General features: G+C 39.9%; 1 protein-coding gene across 2 annotated transcripts in view; it reads left to right on the forward strand.

Annotated features, from left to right (window-relative positions):
* Positions 1-23320, forward strand: part of LOC121650930 (NACHT, LRR and PYD domains-containing protein 3-like) — a 42516-nt gene that overhangs the window by 5907 nt on the left and 13289 nt on the right. The window contains exons 5-14 of one of the 2 annotated variants that reach the window (XM_042002769.1): positions 1252-1330; positions 1467-1686; positions 1826-3629; positions 3711-3875; positions 8163-8327; positions 9774-9941; positions 11430-11603; positions 17138-17299; positions 17746-17792; positions 17947-18953. In XM_042002769.1, coding sequence (XP_041858703.1) covers positions 1252-1330; positions 1467-1686; positions 1826-3629; positions 3711-3875; positions 8163-8327; positions 9774-9941; positions 11430-11603; positions 17138-17299; positions 17746-17792; positions 17947-18488 — 3526 coding nt within the window. In that variant the 3' untranslated portion in view covers positions 18489-18953. Of the gene's footprint in view, positions 1-1251; positions 1331-1466; positions 1687-1825; positions 3630-3710; positions 3876-8162; positions 8328-9773; positions 9942-11429; positions 11604-17137; positions 17300-17745; positions 17793-17946; positions 18954-23320 lie in introns of those variants that run through there. The other variant, XM_042002778.1, reaches the window with a different exon arrangement.

The raw sequence follows: 23320 nt of genomic DNA on the forward strand, positions 1-23320 counted from the left end.
CATTCTGTTATGAATCAAGGCAGCAGGAAACAAGGAAGTGGACTCACAAACACCAGAGGCTGATGAAGGTCATGCAAAGATTTAACTAAACATAAGACACAACTGAAGACTTGACAACAACACTAACATACAGTGAATTAACAAAAGAAAACCTGGAGCATATATATTGAGGGACTGATTACAAAAACAAGAAGCTGGTGTGACAGATGATGACTGGAAGCCAAGATGAGGAACTAAAGCAAATAAGATACACAAGGAAAATAAACTCGACAAAATAAAACAGGAAACAAGACAGAACTCAAAATGACAAGACTAGAAACTAGGACAGACTGCAAGAGAACATTTAACCTGCAGTTCTGTACGAGGGATAACTAATGCTGCTGGAGCTGATTGTACAGAGAAGAATGCAGCACAAGCTGCTGAATATAATGGACAGTTCTTCACACCGTTCTACACAACACAGTAAGGAGACACCACAGTGTGTTTAGAGAGAGGCTTCTGCAAGCCCACTACAAAACAAGAGGATTAAGGAAGTCATTACGTTGTAAATGCTGCCATTTTTAAAAAAAACTCCAAATACAATGAATTTTGTTACAGCAAAGACCTTGAAAATAAATTTCTTTGTATTGATTAGTCAATTAATTTTATCTGTGATTTGTTGACATGTTTAAAATTTCCCTTTTTCATTTTAGACAATTTCCCAAATTCACAGAAATTAGATTTTTGAAAAATTGCAAATGTACAGGAGCTTCCCTTGAACAGGAGTGTCCAGCTTCTGTCCTTGAGGGACACAGTCTAGGTTGGTGTTCAAATTAAATCATCAACAGCTTGTTGTCAAGTTCTGCCCAAGAATGTTGACCTGATTCAGGTGTGTGGCAGACGGAGACATTGAAAAACCTGGAGGACAGTAGCCCTCAAGGGCAGCTTTGGACACTCTTGCACTTAGTCCAAGTCAGAACAAAGGACTAAGGGCAAGAGTAAGAACATAGTTGTCCTTCCCTACTACATTGGAAATGGTTAAAAAGATAAACAGTAATATAGTGCAGTTAAAGTTAATAATCCAACTCTGTATATGTCATTGAATCAATACTAAACAGAAAATTACTTAATTAAATTTATTTTAACGAAGGAAGTGTGGACACAGACCTGCAGTGTTTTGGGAGTTCACTCCACATTTATGCTGGATAGAAACTGAAAGCAGCGTACCCTATTTTACTGAATGTGAGCTCATTCTTTATTATTCCTTCACAGAGTGGCCCAGCAAAGCTCAGATGGTCCCAGTGGTCAATCTACCCAGCAGCATCAAGCACAGCTGGACTCCATATTTATGGTATTTATTCGTTCTGTTCAGTCATCTCCATGCTAACCTTTGTAGACCACTGGATTGTCAGTGTGTCAAAAATGGATCTGATGTTTGGCTCCATGATCTCAGTCTGATTGTGTCATTCATATCGTTTCTCTTCCAGCTGCTGGAGGACAACATTGTCACCTTTGTTAAGAATGAGCTGAAGAAGATCCAGAAGGTCCTGAGTCCAGATTACCCAGAAAGTCAGGAAGAGGATGAGGAGGTGCCAGAGGGTGAGGATGCAGAGCAGAGGAGGATCAGCAGAGATGCATTTGTGAAGATCACACTGCACTTCCTGAGGAGGATGAAGCAGGAGGAGCTGGCTGACTGTCTGCAGAGCAGTAAGAGGATTTCTGTAAATACTTAACGTGCTGGATAAATGACAATGATAAATGTTTACTGACGTCTAAAGACACAAACAACAGTTTGCTAAACGCTGAGTCTGTCTACTAACTGATATTATTTTTTGTGTTCATTCAGAACTTTTTACTTCAGTTTGTCAACGTAAACTAAAATGTGGTCTGAAGAAGAAGTTCCAGTGTGTGTTTGAGGGGATTGCTAAAGCAGGAAACCCAACCCTTCTGAACCAGATCTACACAGAGCTCTACATCACAGAGGGAGGGACTGCAGAGGTCAGTGATGAACATGAGGTCAGACAGATTGAAACAGCATCCAGGAAACCAGACAGACCAGAAACAACCATCAGACAAGAAGACATCTTTAAACTCCCACCTGGAAGAGATGAACCAATCAGAACAGTGATGACAAAGGGAGTGGCTGGCATTGGGAAAACTGTCTTAACACAGAAGTTCACTCTGGACTGGGCTGAAGACAAAGCCAACCAGGACATCCAGTTGACATTTCCACTGACTTTCAGAGAGCTGAATGTGCTGAAAGAGAAAAAGTTCAGCTTGGTGGAACTTGTTCATCATCTCTTTACTGAAACCAAAGAAGCAGGAATCTGCAGCTTTGAAGAGCTCCAGGTTGTCTTCATCTTGGACGGTCTGGATGAGAGTCGACTTCCTCTGGACTTCCACAACAACGAGACCCTGACTGATGTTACAGAGTCCACCTCAGTGGATGTGCTGCTGACTAACCTCATCAGGGGGAAACTGCTTCCCTCTGCTCGCCTCTGGATAACCACACGACCTGCAGCAGCCAATCAGATCCCTCCTGGTTTTATTGACATGGTGACGGAGGTCAGAGGATTCACTGACCCACAGAAGGAGGAGTACTTCAGGAAGAGGTTCAGAGACGAGGAGCAGGCCAGCAGGATCATCTCCCACATGAAGACATCACGAAGCCTCCACATCATGTGCCACATCCCAGTCTTCTGCTGGATCACTGCTACAGTTCTGGAGGATGTGCTGGAAACCAGAGAGGGAGGAGAGCTGCCCAAGACCCTGACTGAGATGTACATCCACTTCCTGGTGGTCCAGACCAAAGTCAAGAAGGTCAAGTATGATGGAGGAGCTGAGACAGATCCACACTGGAGTCCAGAGAGCAGGAAGATGATCGAGTCTCTGGGAAAACTGGCTTTTGATCAGCTGCAGAAAGGAAACCAGATCTTCTATGAATCAGACCTGACAGAGTGTGGCATCGATATCACAGCAGCCTCAGTTTACTCAGGAGTGTTCACACAGATCTTTAAAGAGGAGAGAGGACTGTACCAGGAGACGGTGTTCAGCTTCGTCCATCTGAGTGTTCAGGAGTTTCTGTCTGCTCTTCATGTCCGTCTGACCTTCATCAACTCTGGAATCAACCTGATGGAAGAGGAACAACTAAAAGTTTCTGTGTGGTCTAAATTATTTAACAAACAAAATCTAACAAAGCTTCATCATAGTGCTGTGAACAAGGCATTACAGAGTCCAAATGGACACTTTGATTTGTTCCTTCGCTTCCTCCTGGGCCTTTCACTCCAAAACAATCAGAGTCTCCTACAAGGCCTGCTGACACCCACAGGCAGTAGTCCCCAGACCCACCAGGAAACAGTCTTGTACATCAAAGAGCAGATCAATGAGGATCAACGTGTAGAAAAAAGCATCAATCTGTTCCACTGTTTGAATGAGCTAAATGATCACTCTCTAGTGGAGGAGATCCAACAGTTCCTGAGATCAGGATGTCTCTCCACAGATAAACTGTCTCCTGCTCAGTGGTCAGCTCTGGTCTTCATCTTACTGTCTTTAGAAGGAGATTTGGAGGTGTTTGACCTGAATAAATACTCTCCTTCAGAGAAGGTTCTTCTAAAGCTTCTGCCAGTGGTCAAAGCTTCCAATAAAGCTCTGTAAGGACATAGGATATGTACAACCATATTGCTGATTTTGTTGTGACAAATTATTAATTCTCTGAGTATTTTTCTCTTTAGACTGAGAAGCTGTACCATCTCAAGTGAAGGATGTGAAGCTCTGTCCTCTGTCTTAAGCTCCCAGTCCTCCAGTCTGGCAGAACTGGACGTGAGTACGTACGACTCTGGAGCAAAGCTGCTGTGTGATGGACTCCTAAGTCCACACTGTAAACTGAAAACTCTCAGGTCAGTTTTTTCTGCTGCTCTGACATATTTGCCTACTGTTTCAGTTCATATACTGTCTCTATGACATAATCGAAACATTTTAAAACTGCCTCATCCCCATTTGCAAGATTTCATTGTTTCACGTGTATTTACTGCAGAAATTAAGAAAAAACTGATCATAAACTAAAGTCAACAAAGCAGATTAGCCTGGCATCCTAAAGAAGAATGGTTCTTAACAGCATCATATGAATACACAGCCTTTTAGCAATAACTTTTAGCTATTAATTTTCTTCTTAAAATGCATTACAAATGTTTCCAACACCAACAGAACAGCCTTCACACACACCTGATGCTATTTATCACAAACACAGTTAACTAGGAGTGTATTTAAAAATATAAACAAATGCATCCTTATACAAAACAAAGAAATGTACAAAGCATAAAAGAACAGTGTTGGTTTAAACAATGATGCTCTACTTTGTGTTTGACATCCTGGTTTAAACCTCAGTGTCTTTGTTCCCCTTGTTAATCTTCTTATTTGGATTCAGTGGCTTCTCACACACACATACAAAATACCCTAGACACGGGAACCAATGAAAACAGTACTGTATATGAGAGGTTATATAAGTGTATGAGTGAGGTCGTTATAGTACCAGTAAGATGTTATACATGTGCATGCATAAGCAAACACTGGCTTGAATGAAAACTGGGTAGTATGTGTGTGTGAGGTAATTTTTTTACAGAAGAGGTGGGGCTACAATCTGGAGTGCAGAGAGTGCATCCATGGATTCTTAGTCAGGTTTGATAGTAAAATTTGTAGTGTTGCATGACTTGTCATAACAGCAATGAGTACATATTTACAGCAAAAGGTAGAACATCACTGGCACTGATAGAAGTAACAGAAGAAATAATAAATGCATAGATCAAGGAAAACATGTAATTGGTATATTTGTAGACTTTAGGAAAGCTTTCGATACAATAAATCCTTCAATACTCATTAAGAAACTGCAGCTCTACGGCATCAAGGTAGCAGCGCTGTACTGGATCACCAGTTATCTGTCTGAGAGACAACCGTTTGTAAAAATGGGTGAACACATGTCTGAGTGTGTGGAGGTGGGCTCCCCCAAGGGTCAGTATTGGGTCCTAAATTTTTGACATATTTCAAGTCTCCAAATTACTGAAATTAATACTTTTTGCTGATGATATTAATGTATTAATATCATTAGGAAATTATTATAAAAACATAGTTATTATTACAAATAATAAAATTAATCAATTAAAATATGCATGATAGTAATAAATGCCACCTCTCTGGCAGGAAGGACCCTGAACTGGTGCTCGAGGTTGAGCAGTTGCGGCTAGATATAGTTGGGCTCACCTCGATGCACAGTTTGGGCTTTGGAACCACTGTCCTCGAGAAGGGCTGGACACTCTCACATTCTGGAGTTGCTCCCGGTGAGAGGCGCAGAACAGGTTTGGCCATACTTATTGCCCCTCAACTTGGTGCCTGTAAGTTGGGGTTTGTGCGGTCCCCTAAGGGTCAGTATCGGGTCTTAAATTATACATGGTATGCTGAGGCATGTCATGGACACTTGGGTGAAGAGAGAGGCGGAGCTGTTAACTGTTCACCACCTGGTCGTGAGTTGGGTCAGATGGTCAGGGAGGATGCCGGTCAGACCTGGCAGACCCAAATGTGTTGTGAGTGTCTGCTGGGAAAGTCTGGCGGAGTTTTAACTCCCATCTCCAGCAGAACATCAACCAGGTCCCAGGTGATGCGGAGGATATTGAGTCCAAGTGGGCTGTGTTCTGTGCCTCTATTGTTGAGGCGGCCAACTGGAGCTGTAGCCGTAAGGTTGTTGGTGCCTGTCATGGAGGAAATCCCTGAACTCGTTGGTGGACACCAGCAGCGAGAGATGCCATCAAGCTGAAAAAGTCTGGAGTGGCCATGGAGAATCCGGATGTCTTCGAGAACTCCACATGGCTTCAAGAAGATTCTGGTCCACCATCCGACACTCAGGAGGGAAAAGCAGTGCTCCATCAACACTATATACTGTGGAGATAGGGGGGCTTTTGACCTCGACTTGGGACATTGTGAGCCAGTGGAGGGAATACTTCAAAGACTTCCTCAATCCCACCAACACATCTTCCAATGAGGTAGTAGAGTCTGCGGACACTTGCATGGGTGCTTCTATCTCTAGGGCTGAGGTCATTGAGGTGGTTCAACAGCTCCTGAGTGGCAGGGCCTCAGGGGTGGATGAGGTCAGCCCAAAGTTCCTTAAGGTTCTGGATGCCGTAGGGCTGTCTTGGCTGACACAGCTCTGCAGCATTGCGGGGACATTGGGGACAATTCCCCTGGACTAGCAGACTGGGGTGGTGGTCCACCCCTTCAAAAAGGGGGACCAAAGGTTGTGCTCCCACTACAGCGGGATCACACTCCTCAGCCTCCTTGGTAAGGTCTATTCAGAGGTCCTGGAATCTGAAAGTATATGGTCCCCCTTGTACAAGCTGTTCAGTCCCTGTATGACTGGTGCCAGAGCACCTTTGTCTCTGATTCTGTTCATAACTTTTATGGACAGAATTTCTAGGCACAGCCCAGGCGTTGAGGGGATCTGGTTTGGTGGCCTCAAGATTGGGTCTCTGCTCTTTGCGGATAATGAAGCCAACAGAACCATAATGTGATTCTGTTGGCTTCATTATCCGCAAAATTATCATCAGCTCATGATCATCAGCTCTCGCTGGAACAATTCACAGCCGAGGGTGAAGCAACTGGGATGAGATTCAGCACCTACAAATCCAAGATCATGGTTCTCAGCCAGAAAAGAGTAGAGTGCTTTCTCTGGGTCGGGAATAATGTCCTGCCCCAAGTGAAGGCATTCACATATCTCGGTGTCTCTTGTTCTTTTGTTTACGAGGGAAGGATGGAGCAGGAGATCGACAGGTGGATCAGTGCGGCGTCTACAGTGATGCGTATTCTGCATTGGTCTGTCGTGGTGAAGAAAGTGCTGAGCCAAATGGCAAAGCTCTTGATTTACCGGTCGATCTATGTTCCTACCCTCACCAGTGGTCATGAACTGTGAGTAGTGACCGAAATAACGAGATCACAAATATAAGTGGCCGAAATGAGTTTTCTCCACATAGTGGCCGGGCTCTCCCTTATAGGGTGAGAAGCTTGGTGAGCTCTGGCATCTGGTCAGGATGCCACCTTGACACCTCCCTGGTAAGGTGTTCCAGGCACATCCCACTAGGCTGAGGACCCAGAGAAGACCCAGGACACGATGAATGTACTATATCTCTCAGCTCAAATATTGATATGAAACTGATAAATGTTGCTAACTTAAGCTAGCACGTCCAAGAACAATACTTGGATAAATATGTACCAGTGTGAACCACAGACCACTAATTTCCTCCTTTTAGGCTGAATGATAAACAAATGCAACAAGAGAGACGGTGCTAGACGGTGCTAGTGGCAGAAAAGCTGATCAGCTGATCGCAGACAGCCATCATGATTCACAACAGGAGAGGGAGGGGGATGCTGCCACCAGACGACCAGAGCAGTGACATTTGGGCAAACTACATGAAAATTAAATTTTTTCTTTTTAAATGCAGAAAAAGTGCGGGTGTTGAACCCTCTCACCAGTAAATTGTGGGTGTTAAAGCATCCTCATCTCTAACAGGTGTGATGCCCTCAAATCCATCCATAGAACCAGCCTACTCACCTTTTTCCATATTGGCTCGAGACATCTCCATGTCTTGCCATTATGAATGACAGATGCTGCACATGCGTTAAATGCATTTAACAATTTGAACGCAATTAATTACATGAATTAGTTACAGCCGTTAACGTCTTATTTTTGACACCCTTAGTTTTTACATATTTGTCAAAGCTAAATGTAAATTGTGTGGGCTGCCTGAATTTCAAGGTTAGTAGTGGCTGCTGGTCCTTGTTTCTTTGAGGGTCTCACTTGCATTTGCACAATCTCAAATCCACCCACATGCATAAATACCCTTATTCTTACAGAGTTACTGTTTTACCCTGCGGGTTTAATCACCCATATCTATAGTTGTGTTTTCATTTACTTGTTCCTAGTCTTGTTTGTGTTCTTAATTGATCCTGATGATGTTGTTGCTTCTTATGATTTGTCTTCTTAGTTGTTTTTTTTTTTTTTTTTTGTAAGGTAATAAAAAGTTTTGTTTTCTTTTCTGGGTTTTACTGTTTGGTTGTACAATTGCAACAACCATAAAATCCATTAAACTCAGTAAACATAAAATGTGACCTTTTCTTACTTCTGTTCAACAATTTCTCTTCAGACTTAGAAGCTGTATCCTCTCAAAGGAAGGATGTGAAGCTCTGTCCTCTGTCTTAAGCTCCCAGTCCTCCAGTCTGACAGAACTGGACTTGAGTATCAATGACTCTGGAGTGAAGCCGCTGTGTGTTGGACTGCAGAATTCACATTGTAAACTGGAAACTCTCAGGTTAGTTTTCTCTGCTTTACTGATATATTTATCTACTGCTTCATTTTCATGCCGTCACTGAGATGCAATAATCTTAAACATTTTCACAACCTGGTCCTGAGATGGACTGGCAACCCATCCAGGGTGCCTAGTCACTGCTAGGATAGGCTGCAGTTCACCAGCAACCCTGCATTGGAATAAACAGGTAGAAGATGGATGAATAGATAGAAAATAATTAATATTTTCTTCTAATCTATACTTGATAGATCACACATGAACTCGGGATGAAAAAGATTTTTATTTAATTCTGGTAGAAATACATGAAATGATGGACCTTTTCTCCACTTTTAATTTAACTGCTTTGTTTCCATCCATCCAAACAGATGAAAAAGGATGAATAAGAACAGAGACATGAAGTACTTTATAATTCCCAAGGAATAATAAAGTGAAGCATCTGCTAAATGTAATTTAATGTAATGAAAACTACCTCCATGCAAAAGGAAAACGCAACTAGGGCTAGAAATGATCATGCATGCCAGGCCTGTAGTTGCTGGTGAAACGACATCCTCATCAGATCTAATAACCGCTCATGTAGCTAAGAGGTGTGTTGGTTATCTAGTGCATGTAATCTCTGTGTCTTCACTGATGGTGTGTTGATTTAAAAAAAAAAAAAAGATAGGTTTTGTTTTAAGAGACCAAATAAGCACAAAGAGAACAGACACCTAACATTATTTTGTTGTCATGCTTTTTGCCGGTGTACACAGAGCCTGAATGTGCAAATGCAAACAGACGTCATTATGTACAAAAAGATTTCTGTTCATTTTTACATTGACAGGATTCGCTTTGCATTTTAAGAAAATGTCACTGTGGAGCCTGTTTTTAAACCTTTGAGGTTTCATCCAACCAAAATTCTGTTAACGTGCATACGAACGGCCAAAACTTAATAAGACTTTCGCATCTTAATGTTTCAAACATCTCTGAAAACCATTTCTGGTTAAATTATGCTACAAAATCTCTCACAAGGCACTGATTTTTCCTCCTCTTCACCCCTTCTGATGCCTGCTATAGTTGTATTCTCAGATAATTTCTGTATTTGACATCTGCAGCGGTGTGAAAGAGCATTCGCTGTGTGTAAAGTATTACTTTATGCAGTGATAATTTAACCCTTTACTGACTTTACGTAGGTTGCTAAAATATCTGTGATAGAAAAGTAAACAATACTTCAAAGGTCTGAACATCAGCTCATTTAAGGGGATATTTTCTATTGTTTACTGGTCAAAATCGATGTCTGCATGCATGTATGTGTTATCACTGGTGTATTATAAGCTACGCTAATGATCTGACACATTCTCGTAAGCGTAAAATTTTAGGTTTGTTCATATATATAACAGGTAAACTTGAAAGCAGAATTTGAATGTAATGACAGTTTAATGCAAATTATATCTATTTGTTCAATACCTTTTTTAGGCTCAGTGTCTGCGGCCTCTCTGAAGGAAATGTTGGAGTTGTGTCCTCATTTCTCAGCTCCCAGTCCTTCATTCTGAAATCCCTCTACTTGAATCACAACAATCTGCAGGATTCAGGAGTGAAGCTGCTCTCTGGACTGAGTCCACACTGTCAACTGCAAACTCTCAGGTGAGGTTGTTTAGATATTAGGGCAGCATGGGATGACATTTTATCATAACAGCCAATTTCCACCGTGTGCATGTGCACTGCAGCCTCCTGAGATTGGTGCAGAAGCGTCCCAGAAACGCTTCGTTGCAGCTCTATGCAAAACATATTTGCAAAGTCGATATTTGACAAAGCTTCCAGAACATGCCAAGCTCAGCAGTTCAGATAGACCAGACAGAAAATCAGACACGGGAGCAGTGTTAAAGCTTCCTGTAATTTTTAAAATAAAAGCCTAAGTGCAGATTTACGTTGCTAAACTATATAAACATGATGTCATTAATTGGTCAGAGGGTTTCAGTGTTTGTTTTTTTTTATTTCCGCCCTATGATGGCTGACAAGACATTCATCCTATAAGTGAAGTATCACAAGATTCTCCAACTGTCCTGTGATTTCGTGATCTTGCGGATACAGTTCGGCGGACTGACCCGCTGTGGAGGTCGTAATGAAATCTCGGCGCAGCAGCGTTACACCAAAATCTGTGACTCGTTAGAATCTGTGACCACAAGGGGGCGATAGTGTACATTTTTTTGCATGTAAGTCTTAGAAGACAAGCAAAGTTTCGAAGACACGCGTGTTTAGGTCTGAGTTCATTGTAACTAAAGTCACACATTCGGATAGCTATCAGAAATGGTGATCTCTGTGTTCTTGGCTATGTGAAGATCACATATCATACCAGAAGAGCCCAGACTATAAGAGGGGTGACTTAGGGCACCATTTCTGATAGCTATGAAAATGTATTTTCTTTGCTTGTCTTTTAAGATGCACATGCAGAAAAATGTGCATTGTTGCCCCCTGTGGTCACAGATTCTGATGGGTCACAGATTTTGATGCAACACTGGAAAGTGGCACACACACACAGCGGTGGAAATTGGGTGTTAGATCCTTTAGCTGCTCTGCCCCCTTCAGGGAACACACTCCCTCAGCACATGTGTACAATAACATCTTTATACCTTCAATCATGTCTCAAAACATCTTTCAGACTGGTTTGCCCCTCGTGAAAATGTGGTTTTACTGTATTGTCTATTTTTTATTATATTATTGTGTTGTGTTTTTGTAAGGTGACCTTGGAGAGTTTTGAAAGGCACCTTTAAATGAAGATTATTATAATTTCTATTACTATTATTACATGTTAAACATGGTTGGTCACTGCCAGCTTTGAAGTCTTGAACTGAACTTCATCAACGTCATTGATTAGTTTCTAAATTTAGTTACCAGTTTCATTACCTCTGCTGTAAAAATCAGATTTTAAACTGTTATAAACTAAAGTTAAAAGCTGAAAATTCTCACCCACCATGTTGAATCTCCGTTTCCTTCATGATATATCTTTGGGTATGATGACACAGTTAGAAACCAGTGTTTCGCTTCTGTCTGTGTTTTAGTTTTCACAAACATGAGAGGTGAGTAATTTCTATCTCATACATAGTTTTTTCTTCTCTTCTGTTGTGTCCTCAGGCTGAGTGTGTGCGACCTATCAGAGAGAAGCTGTGAAGCTCTGTCCTCAGCTCTCAGCTCCCAGTCCTCCAGTTTGAGAGAACTGAATCTGAGCAACAATGACCTGAAGGATTCAGGAGTGAAGCATCTGTGTGGAGGACTGGAGAGTTCAAACTGTAAACTGGAAATTCTCAGGTGAGGTTTAGTCATTGAAAAAATGATGAAAATTGGTTAACTATTGATGACTAGCTAAATACCTGTGGAAATGTGTTTGTATCAATATCAGACTAGTGGGATATTCCAGAAAGAAGGTTTAATAAATCCTGTCATAAAGCCTGTGCTCGAGGCTGCTAAATCCCCTGGCATCTTAAGCCAGCTATGATGTATGAGGGTATTTCCCTTTCCTGTCTTTAACCAATAGTAACTGTTCGATTAGAAAGCAAGATTTCTTGTTTTAATGCTCAAATTGTAAAGGGTAATGAGTGGCCCCAAAAGCAGCACAAATGAATCATTAAACAGTCTTTATTAAGGCAGGTTGTGCAGGATCAGAGATTATAGCAGGGTGAGTTCAAACCCAGGTCTCACATGTGCCAGGCATTACAAGTAATCACTGGACCAACAGTGCAGGCAGAAACTGCATAAGACTTGTAAACACATAATTGTCCAAGTGATCTCAACAGGCTCTATGAATGCAGTGGAGGAGAAAAAGCACAGACTCAGTGCAGGTGGAAGTTGTGGAAAATGGTTCAGGTGAGAGCTGGTGCAGATCCAGACAGGGGCTGAGAGGCGAAAGCAATGGTCAGAGGCAAGTCGAGTCGATACCGGGACAGCAGTCCTAGAAACAGTGCTGGAGAGTCAGGCATAAACGCAAAGAGCGAGTGGAGTGAAGCTGCATTGATTGGAGCTGGTGACAGCAGCAGGTGGAAACAGTTAAGCTGAGCAGAGCAACAGAACAGACTGTCACAAATATCATGTTGCTCTCTTTCAAAACTGCTCTCACACTCAAAAGTCCCTACTAGCTCTTAACTATATTGTTCTTCCTTTCAAAACTTGCTTCTCTTCTTAATTTTACTGTTGCAGGTTCAAATCTCCTGTGTTCAAGCTTGGTCTTGTTTCTTCATGCTCAGACACATTCTCTGCACTATTGCCAACTCCTCAGTAAGAAAAGTTGCCATTGGCTGTCCTAAAAGTTGCTGGAAGTTGCTAAATGACTGAATTAACATATAGGTACATATAGTTGTAATTAGGGGTAAAAATAGTTTTGAACTCTTGCCGGTACTAGTTCCAAAACCTTTATCGCTCTATCACTTCATGCGTTTTAAAATAACAAACATTTAAATATTTTACTGTAGGCTACATGTAGGCCTATGGAGTAAGGAAAAATTAAAAACACTTGACAATATGTTAAACTATTTATTTTAATTGGAACATTAATAAACATTTGTCCAACTAAAAATTTTGTCCTGTTCCTGTGGGTTCTTGATGTCTATTGGCCAATTGTGGAAAATGTCCCAGTGCATTAAATCAAACTCACTAATCTCCATAGCAATTGCTGTGTTTGGGAAGTAGATGCACAGTGAAATCTCCAGTTGTTAAGCACTTTTGTTCTGTGCCGGTAAAATTGAAAAATAAAAAAAATAAAAATAAATAAAACACGAAGCAACTGCTTACTTTCCTACTGATTTTATTCAGAGCAATCAGCAACGAACGTAAAGACATAACGTGTGGTTCACGTTTAGAAGGCGGGGTGCTCTCCAAAGGGGAGGGGGGGAGCAGGGCAAGAGCCTTGAGGAAGAGAGGGAGATGCCCGGTCAAAGCTCCATCCAGTATGGACTAAAACAACACTGATAGTTCAGAAACAAATTGGAATGAAGGATTTTTTAAACACAAAGTAGTTTTCAAAACTGCATGTTGCTAATGAATCTCTTGTCTGACTCAGAGTGCAGTCGTGAATAGTTCTGACTGAGGCCTTTGTGGCAGGCAGCCACTCTCCCATCTTCCTGGTACTGCTTACCAGAGTGCGAACCATACCGTGGGCTTAGGGGGAGCCGCTTTTTTGCATTTCCTATCTTTTTTCGGCAAGTAAGAACATGATGCCAGCTGATATTACAGCTTGCCCCACAGAACATAGGCGTACCAATACATAATGGTTAACAACTCTTATGCAACAATAATACATAACAGGTGCAAATGTCCCTTGCAAAAAAAAATTTTTACCACTACTTTTGTGAAGATCAACTTACATAGTTAATATTCCCCACATATCACACACGTACACAGCGATGCTTGCCGTACACAATATAATGAGCAATGATAGTTTCCCATATTGTAAATAGTTAAAGCAGGTCTTACCTTACCTTTTACGCATTTACTTCTTTTATTTTGTTTTTAACGTAGATCTACAGGAAGTTTAACTTGGAGCGCCGCCACGCTCCAGTGGTCACAATAATTACAGCATCCATAGTCATACTTGAGGCTACAGTGAATTTGTGAGCAATCAGCATACATTTTATTGTCAGTATTATATAGCTCCCTCAACATTTCATAAATCCTGTTTCTAGGGGAGCTCATGTTTCATTAAGGGGAGCTATAGCTCCCCCAGCTCCCCTGTGGTTCGCACCCTGGAGCTAACCCTATGGAATAAATTTGTGCCACTGGGGAGCAAATCTGAATTCTTTATATTTGAATTTGAATCATTCAATTTGAATCTGAATATGCCTGTTTGAATAATTGCTTTAAAAAACTGAATCCAAATGATCATATTTGATATTGATAATTTGTTTTTTGCACACTCGTTCACCAGCCTACCGGAACACACACACACTCATACAAATCCATGTTGTTATTGATTTGATAGTATTAAAATCACAGCAGCAGGACAACAGTTGTAACAATGCATGTAGTTTTCATAGGCATACTGCAGGAAGGCATATGAAATCGCCCAGCGTTTAGCTTGATCAGCCAACAAATCGGCTGATCCGCAATAATGAAGTCGCAGGTGACTCTGACCTGACCGCAGTGATTAGTGGTCTATTCCACTGCAAAGAGGTTATACCAGTGTGAGCATCTAAAGACGATGTGCCGAGCATCTAAAGATGCATGCCATAATCTGGCAGGGGAAAGAAAGTGGTACAACAGCTAATGATCTGCCACAGCGCCACCCAGGAAGCACCTGCCCAAATATACAATCATTCAGCTCCACCCCCGCAGTCAGCACTGATGGATTGCATCTGGTATGTGCAAGTAAGGAGGAGGAGGGAACATTTATCAGTCTCATGTCACTGTCACAGAAACAAGAGGATGGCTTCACTTAATCATTGGTGTTGTGCAGATGTTGTAGACAGGTCTGATCACTTAGGGGCCATGCATGTAGTGAGAGAAATTATAAACCGATTCCGAAATACAAATCAGGGGAGCTCTCCTCAAATAAAGTAGTTGACAGGTGGTAGGAATGATTTATACTTCAGCTATGCAGGGGCGGGTCTAGAAAAGTTTAGATGGGTGGCCAGGCAGGGGCACTGACCAGGTATAGGTTGACACAAATTAGATATACTTTTTAACGCCTTGATTTTATGTAATATTAAACTGATTATTATAACTAAAATGATCATTTAATATAAAAATCGGCAGGCGGACTGATGGACGGATGAGACAGATAAAATTTTCTTCATCCCCGAGGACAATTTTCAACTTGTCTGGCTGCTCATTAAGATCACTGACTGTTCTACATTTCACAAATAAATACTTAAAAACTAAAAGAAAAAATAAATTGAACAGACATCATGAGTTAAAATTACAATCAAATAACAAAAAAACAAAAAAAAAAACTCAGCAAATGCAAGAAGAATAGATGACTCTTTTTTAGACAGCATTGGTGTTGCAGGACCAGTCCAACCGATTATCAATATGGATGCCAAGCTATTTATAGTTATACCATAGTCTGGGTGAATACTTGATTTTGATTGGCTGGAGGGTGTCCATTAAAAAGTGATAATGGACACCTATGAAAGAAGTTCCGGTCAAATAGACTTATTGTTGTAAATTATTGTGCTGACTAAATGGTAGTTTAACTCAGAAACTCAGACGCCTGGTAGCAGACACACCAAATCAAAGCAGCCTGAAGGCTTATTGAATGATGAAGGAAACTATCTGTGGACTTTGACTGTTTGAAACAAAATGTCGCATCATCCTCTGGACACACACAAGCTGTAAGAACTTCACCCGCCCTCTGACATGATTGTGTCACGTCACGTAACGGAACTGCAGCCGACCGAGCGGCAGGTTCTGTGTCAGAGCCGGTTACCTTGGCAACACGTCACAACGAAATAATCCACTCAGCCGCTTCTTGTCGTGAATAACAATGATTTTAACAGTAAAAAACAGCATTAATCATTTATTTAATATTGTTTTCTTTCGTACGTGACCATGGTATAAGCCGGATATCTGTCTGTCTGTCTGTCTGTCTACGGATTGATTAAAATCATATCTTACCATATCGGACTATATCATATGAAAATATTCCCAAACTGCTGATGTCTTTCTTCTTTTTGGCTGCTCCATCTATGTGTTGTGTCACCTCGCTATGACCTCAAATTACACAGAACATTTCCTCAATTTTTTTGCAGCTTTTCAGCGTCTCTCTGCACGCAACAAGGCAGTCACGTGATTTACGACAAGCAGGGCCTCATTTGTCTTTGTTCACATTTTATTCAGGAAAATTACATGGGCCTTGCTTCAGGCCTGATTTGGACATGCTCCCTTTATTCTATGCAGGCCTCAGGGCTTTTGTGTCAGACGTGACATCATTACCTTTCATACCTCCTTAATGTGATTTTCTTGCAGCTTGCTTTCCACTTTCCTTTTATAACTCACACTTGCCCATGTCAGTCTCCCATTCAACTCACACTGGACCATCCTCAGCCTCACCTTGAATGCCAGCGTTTTCTGGTTGAGAAGCTGCTTGATGTCGGTTTTAACCCAGGGTTTATTATTAGGAATGCACCATACCATCTCAATTTGCATCACCGTGTCCCAACAAAAGTTTATATAGTCAGTGAGGGTGTCCACCCTGCTGTCCATATCCGTACCTAAGTTGCTGTCCCATGGCCCTAATAGTACAGTCCAATTTGTATACTCAAAATAGTCCCCTTGAGACTCAGCCTCCAACGACCACTTCCACTTTTGGTAAGGCTGAGGCACTGCAGGCACCTTTGGCATTTCCATAATGAGTATGTGGACTTTCCTCCGCTCGCTGGACAGTCCACATACTGAGAGAAACCAGTCAGGTGGGAGAAGAGAGAGATATTGTTAAAAAATGACAGCACTTAGGTGCAGCATCTGAATCTTAGCAAAAGTCTAGTGGGTTACGCCACCGCCTAGCTCATACCTTAGCTCCTGTTCTAAATGCTTCCTCAGCTCATCCACTGATCCATCAGTCTCACCTCTGTGTCTGCACACAGCCCATTAGTCTTTTGGGAATTTTCTGGGCACTTCTTTTTAATTTACAAAGAGATTGTTATACACCAATCTCAGATCCAAGATATAAAAATATTTACAAGTTTGTGAATATGACTGATGGGTATAATGATATGAGTTTTGTTTGTTTGTTTTTTGTTTTCAAACTTGTAAAGAAATAAGGAACATTTGTAGGAAGATATTGATGAATGGGACAAATTCAGCTTTAGTTTTACAGCTGTTCTCTCTGAATATTTGTTGTGTGTTTTCTGCAGCTTGTCAGGCTGTCTAATCACAGAAAAAGGCTGTGCTGCTCTGGCCTCAGCTGTGACCTCCAACCCTTCCCATCTGAAAGAGCTAGACCTGAGCTACAATCACCCAGGAGACTCAGGAGTGACGCTGCTCTTGGATGCACTGAAAGATTCACACAAACTCAGGTATGAAGAATCTGATGCCATCCACACAATTTGTCTGATAGAAGAGGAAGTATGGAGCCCCTGATGAATATATCACATAAATATCACAACGCAAACACAAAAGCTTCAACCCTACACAATTAATACCATCCATCCATCCATTCATATTCTACTGCTCATCCTGAGTCGGGTCGCGGAGGCAGCTGCCTAAGCAGGGAGGCCCAGACTTCCTTCTCCCTGGCTCGTCCAGGGTGATCCCAAGATGTTCCCTGGCCAGCCAAGAGATGTAGTCCCTCCTTTATTGAGCTATCAATTTACAAATCAATATTGTCATTAGCACTAGAGAGGCTACTGACTTCCATTCTGACTGGGGATCCAATGGATTAGTGAAAAACTATGCTTGTGTGAAAGCCATGAGATGTCCATGATAGAGACGATGCTGCTCTGACCTCCTGTCCTCCTTTTAGGTGGGAGCCTGCTGGAGAACGATGGTTGAGACCAGGTCTGAGGAAGTGTAAGTGTGTTTTTTATTAATTAACATAACAGTTTTTCATTTAATTAATGACATCCATCTCCACTGTCACACCACTCATTTTTAACTGCCATCAGTTTCAAACCAATAATAGACAAATAACTGCAGCCAAATTGTGTTTGTTCTTTTTCATCAGATTCCTGTCAACTTACAATTGACACAAAAACAGTAAACAAGAAACTCAGACTGTCTGACAACAACAGGAAGGTGACACGCATGGAGGAGCTTCAGTCATATCCTGATCATCCAGACAGATTTGATGTCTGGCCTCAGCTGCTGTGTAGCAGTGTTCTGACTGGTCGCTGTTACTGGGAAGTCGAGTGGAGAGGAGATGTTTCTATATCACTGAGTTACAGAGGAATCAGTAGGAGAGGAGATGAAGTGTGTGTGTTTGGATCCAACGATCAGTCGTGGAGTCTAGAGTGCTGTGATGATGATGGTCGTAACTCTGTCTGTCACAACAACAGATGCACACCCATCTTCTCTTCTTCTTCCTCCTCCTCATCCTTCTCTAGAAGAGTAGCAGTGTATGTGGACTGCCCTGCTGGCACTCTGTCCTTCTATAAAGTCTGCTCTCACACACTGATCCACCTCCACACTCTCGACACCACATTCACTCAACCTCTGATTCCAGGATTTGCTATCTGGTCCTCTGCTTCCTTAGTGTTCCTGTGTTGAGTTTATGAGTGTGGTCCTGTTAGAGAAACAGTGACTGCTAAACACACACATGTTTCAAATTCATTTAAATTATCCAATCAGTTTGTTTAAACATCTTTCACTTCTTCATGTTAGAAATCAAAATCCTCAAAGTATTGTAATTTTAGCTTTTCTCGTTTTGTCTTTATTGGAATTTTATGACATTCGTTTATGTATTGAATAATTGATTTTGCAGGTCTACATTTATATTTAAAACAAAGAATTAAAGAATAATTTTGCTGTTCACATTTTTTATTTTGTTTTTAACATTTTAATTTGAACCATTTTGGTCAAATATTGGATGTTTAACACAAGAACCGTAACTCCTAAATTTAACCCTATCTGTCTCAAACCTCATGACTTTTCCTAAAATTTATGTCATCTTGAGAACTATAAAGTGTCTATATATTAATATATATATATATATATATATATATATATATATATATGCAATTAATCACATGTAATGAGATTAATCACTATTAAAAAATTTTAATCGTTGCCCAGCACTAATATATATATATATATATATATATATATATATATATATATATATATATATATGTATATATGTATGTATATATATATATATGTATGTGTATATATATATATATATGTATATATATATATATATATATATATATATATATATATATGTGTATGTATATATATATATGTGTGTGTGTGTGTGTGTGTGTGTGTGTGTGTGTGTGTGTGTGTGTGTGTGATCTCCTGGACCTTGGCTCCAAAGATTTTTCTCTAACTGGACCACTTTAAATTTATTTGAATAACCCTGCTCTAAATCATCTCTACCATGTTCTAGATCTTAATTCAGAATTCATATCTCATCATCTCATCAACCGTCTCCATGGTGATCATTTCTGTCATAAAACTAGCAGATGTGACGACTGAACAGCTAACGTTGATGAAGAAACTCTGATAAAAATGATGATCTGGATAAAAACATGTTTTTCCGTTTATCACTGAAGTGAGTGTTTGTGCAGCAGTGATAAAAGTTCTTCAGCAGCATCACCCAAAGTAAACACCTGCTGATAAAACACATCATTGGCTGTTTGTTTTACAAGTTTTTCTTCACTTTTTTTGTAATAATCAGGTCAAAATTTCATAAAATCTAGACCTAAAAAAATGGTCTCATCTGTGTTTTCCTGGTCAGTGCTCCTGCCTGGCCCCCCATCAGAACCTTTCTAGACCCGCCCCTGCATAGCTGAAGTATAAATCCTTTCCATGGTTACATCCTTTCATCAGCTACTTTGTTCTAGAAGATTTTGCCAAAAACAACACTTTGGGGTAAAAACGTGATGTGTGAATCATGAACTGCTAGTTTCTTCCTTCTCAGCTGAATGATTAACTAACACGACAAGAGATAAGTCGATCAGCTGATCAGTGAGAGCCATTCATGGAACAACATGAGAGGAGGGGGAGGAAGCAGCTTTTTTAATTTATTTATTTATTTTTATTATTATTATTCCTGTCTTCCGTAAGCAGTTTGAGTTTACTGCAATATGAAGTGCTATACAAATAAAATTTATTATTATTTATTATTATTGAGACGACCAGAGCATCACTACACTGAAAGAAATAATTTGTTGAATGAACTTAAAAAAAATAATGGAAATCATTTCCACACAATTAAATTAAATTGTTTAACTTATTTTTGTCTAGTGTGAGTCAGTTCAGTTGTGTCTGTTTAACTAATTTTACATCAGTTTGATTTAAACTAATACTTTATGTTCGTTCAACTTAATTTACATCTGTTAAATTAACTTCATTGTATCTAATCTAATCTAATCTAAACTAATTAAAAAAGAGTTTAAAAGACTTATCTAAATAGGATCAGAGTAAATCATAAAGAATGAGTTTACTTTACTCAGATATATTTGGTTGACCCAAACTGAGGATATTTGGTTTAAAGAACTAAAATGTTTAATGTTGAAAATAAATTAATTAGGTCGAAATGATTTCCATGATTTCTTCAAGTTCATTCAACAAAATAAAATCAAAACTTTGGTGCCAAATGTAGGAATAAAAACACAGTCATTACATGTTTGAACCAAACTGTATTTAAGCGAAAAAACAACAACAGTCTAATAAAATGGTGACGCTGGCTTACAAAAGCTGTGTAGGGACCTTATAAAAACAAGAAAACAGCAGAACACCGTTCTCAGTTTCTTAAGTGCACACAGGTTTTTAGTTTTCTTAATTCACAAAAAAAATTTAAACATAAAAAAACCACGTCTAACAAAGACTAACAAAAAATATAAACGAGTAAATAAATAAAAAATAACCCCCTTAATGGCACTCCCAGTTCACCTGACAGTCTGCAAGTTGACAGTAATGGATTCAATATAATATTAGACAATGTTCAAACTTGTCAAGTTTTGAGGAAAAAATGTATTTCATAAATATGCAGCAGCTTACTAATGTCTAAGAAATGAAAAAAGAAAGATGTGACTAGAAGTATATTCAGTATTTTACATTACTGTTCAAGTTTCTCTTAAATTTACACACACAAAAGGCTTTTGGTTAACATGTTACAAAACTATTAAAGTTACGAAATAACCTTTTAAACTGTTGAGACTATTTTACTTCTCCCAGAGACTTGGTTACCGCTTTAAAGTGCAACATGAACCCTTTAACAACAGTTAGAAAGAAAGAACAGTGTGTCGGGCCGTGTGTGAAATGTGCTCTCGTTTTAGCCATTTCCACGCCAGCAGTGTTTTCAGAGTTTGGACTTTGGCTGAAAACCTGTTTCTTTCAATCTCTAGAATCATTTTCTGCACAACCTCAAATGTACAATTTAACTCAGGAAAGAAATCAGGAAAAAAATTAAATTGAGTGTTTTTGGAAGTTTATTCCATCTTCAGTATTTCACATTGCTTTTAACATATTTCTCTTAAATGTAGTCAGCACTCTAAAAGCTAAACTTTCATAGTCGTTTGGTTGACATGTTACACAACTGTTATGTATTATGAAAGAATCGTTAATAAACTGTTAAGATTATTGTAATTGTCCCAAACCCAGACTTCACCGCTTTTAAGTGCAACATGAAACCTTTAATATAAATATAGCAGGTAACAGCAGGTTGGGCTGTTACTAAAATGTCTTCCTTTGTAGTGATTAACGTGCCAGCAGTGTTTTGAGAGTTTGTACTTTGGCTGACAATCTGTTTCCTTCCATCTCCATAATAATTTTCTGTACAGCTTAAAATGTGTATTTTAACTCGGGAGGGTAACTAATGTTCAGGGCATACACAAGTCCGAGAAACATTGCCATTGCAAACGGGACATTTCTCAACCCACTCAGTACCTCTACCCCCTCCAACATGATTCTGATATCCTGAGGGGAGTCCTGAGGGTCTGCACCTTCCTGTCGAATCACATAGATCCCATAGACCGTTTTTTCCATGTCTCTTTCGATGCCCTGATCCTCGCTCTGTAAAAGAACAGTTAGAAAGGTAAACATATTACACATTTCTTTGTAGGTTTTCTTTATATGTCACTCCTGCCGACTCCATCATTGATCTCTACACTAAAAGTTAAACTGAGAAAATGTGACTTGTAGATTACAAAATCAATCAACAGCCCTTTGCAAAAATTTTAGAATCACCAGTTTGGAGAGAGTTCATTCTATTTAACTTTATAGAAAACAAGCAAATCAGGCATGCAGCAAAGCTAAAGTCATTTAAAATGGCAACTTTCTGGCTTAAGAAACGATAAAAAAGAAAGCAAGAAACAAATGTGGTAGTCAACAACCATTTTTTAGATCAAGCAAAGGGGAAAAATATGGAATCACTCAATTCTGAGTTTTGTAGCATGTTTGATTTGTTTTTGTTTTGTTCTTTTGTTTTTTTTTTTTCCATACAAAATTTAAAAAACTGAATAAATTTCCTCCAAGACTGGTGATTTTATCATTTTTGTCAGGGGTTGTAATTCCATCTTTTGATAAATTGTAATATCAAAACAATATCAATGGTGGTACCATCTCTTTGCCCATTTCATTTAATGTACCTCACCTGCAAGACAGAGAAGCAGGATAGTTTATTCTGTGAAATGTCTTACGCTCTGTTCATAATGAGCCCCAATATAACAATACAAAGATGGATGATGGCGCAACTGTGACGGTGAGTGTGACAGTGATATGTAATGGCTGCAGAAACTGATATAAACGCTTGGTTCCACCGGTCATCAAGTGAAACACGAGGTTTTTGGGAAACATTGTGGATAAACTTTGCCCACTGGTGAAGACTTAGAAGGAACAACAGGAGTGGGATATGATGTGCTTCACTAGCACGGCTTCATGTTGAGATCCTGGACCAGCGCATGCTCTGCTTCCAAGTAGACCTGCTCGGGACTGCTAAGGCAGACTAAGACATTATTCTAAATTCTAGAAAGCTGGAAGGGTCTCCATGTGGCATAAAAGGTCCACCCTTTCCGGGGTGGGGCCCGGTCCAACTAACCTTTAGGGTCTGTCATCTTCTCGCGTTGTTTTATTTGGGTTTGGTTAAGAGTTAAAATTTTTCATGGTAACTAATATAGCCAGAGAAGCTGCATTTCACAACATCCAGGTCCTCTTAGATAAATGTCATGAAAAAAATTACACTTAAATCCAAATGAGAAAAATTTGCCACAAGCAGCTCAGCCTCATGAACTATTTCAAAGTTTCATTCAGTTCAGTGAAGCTAGCACTTTAAGTTTATTTAAGTCTTTTCTTAACATTCATGTTTCTAATACAGACATTTTTTAAACTGCATTCTCGTTCATAACAGCGTAAATAACCACCAATGTCTATGTGTG

Source organism: Melanotaenia boesemani, chromosome 2 (assembly GCF_017639745.1).
Source record: "Melanotaenia boesemani isolate fMelBoe1 chromosome 2, fMelBoe1.pri, whole genome shotgun sequence".
NCBI lineage: Eukaryota > Metazoa > Chordata > Actinopteri > Atheriniformes > Melanotaeniidae > Melanotaenia > Melanotaenia boesemani.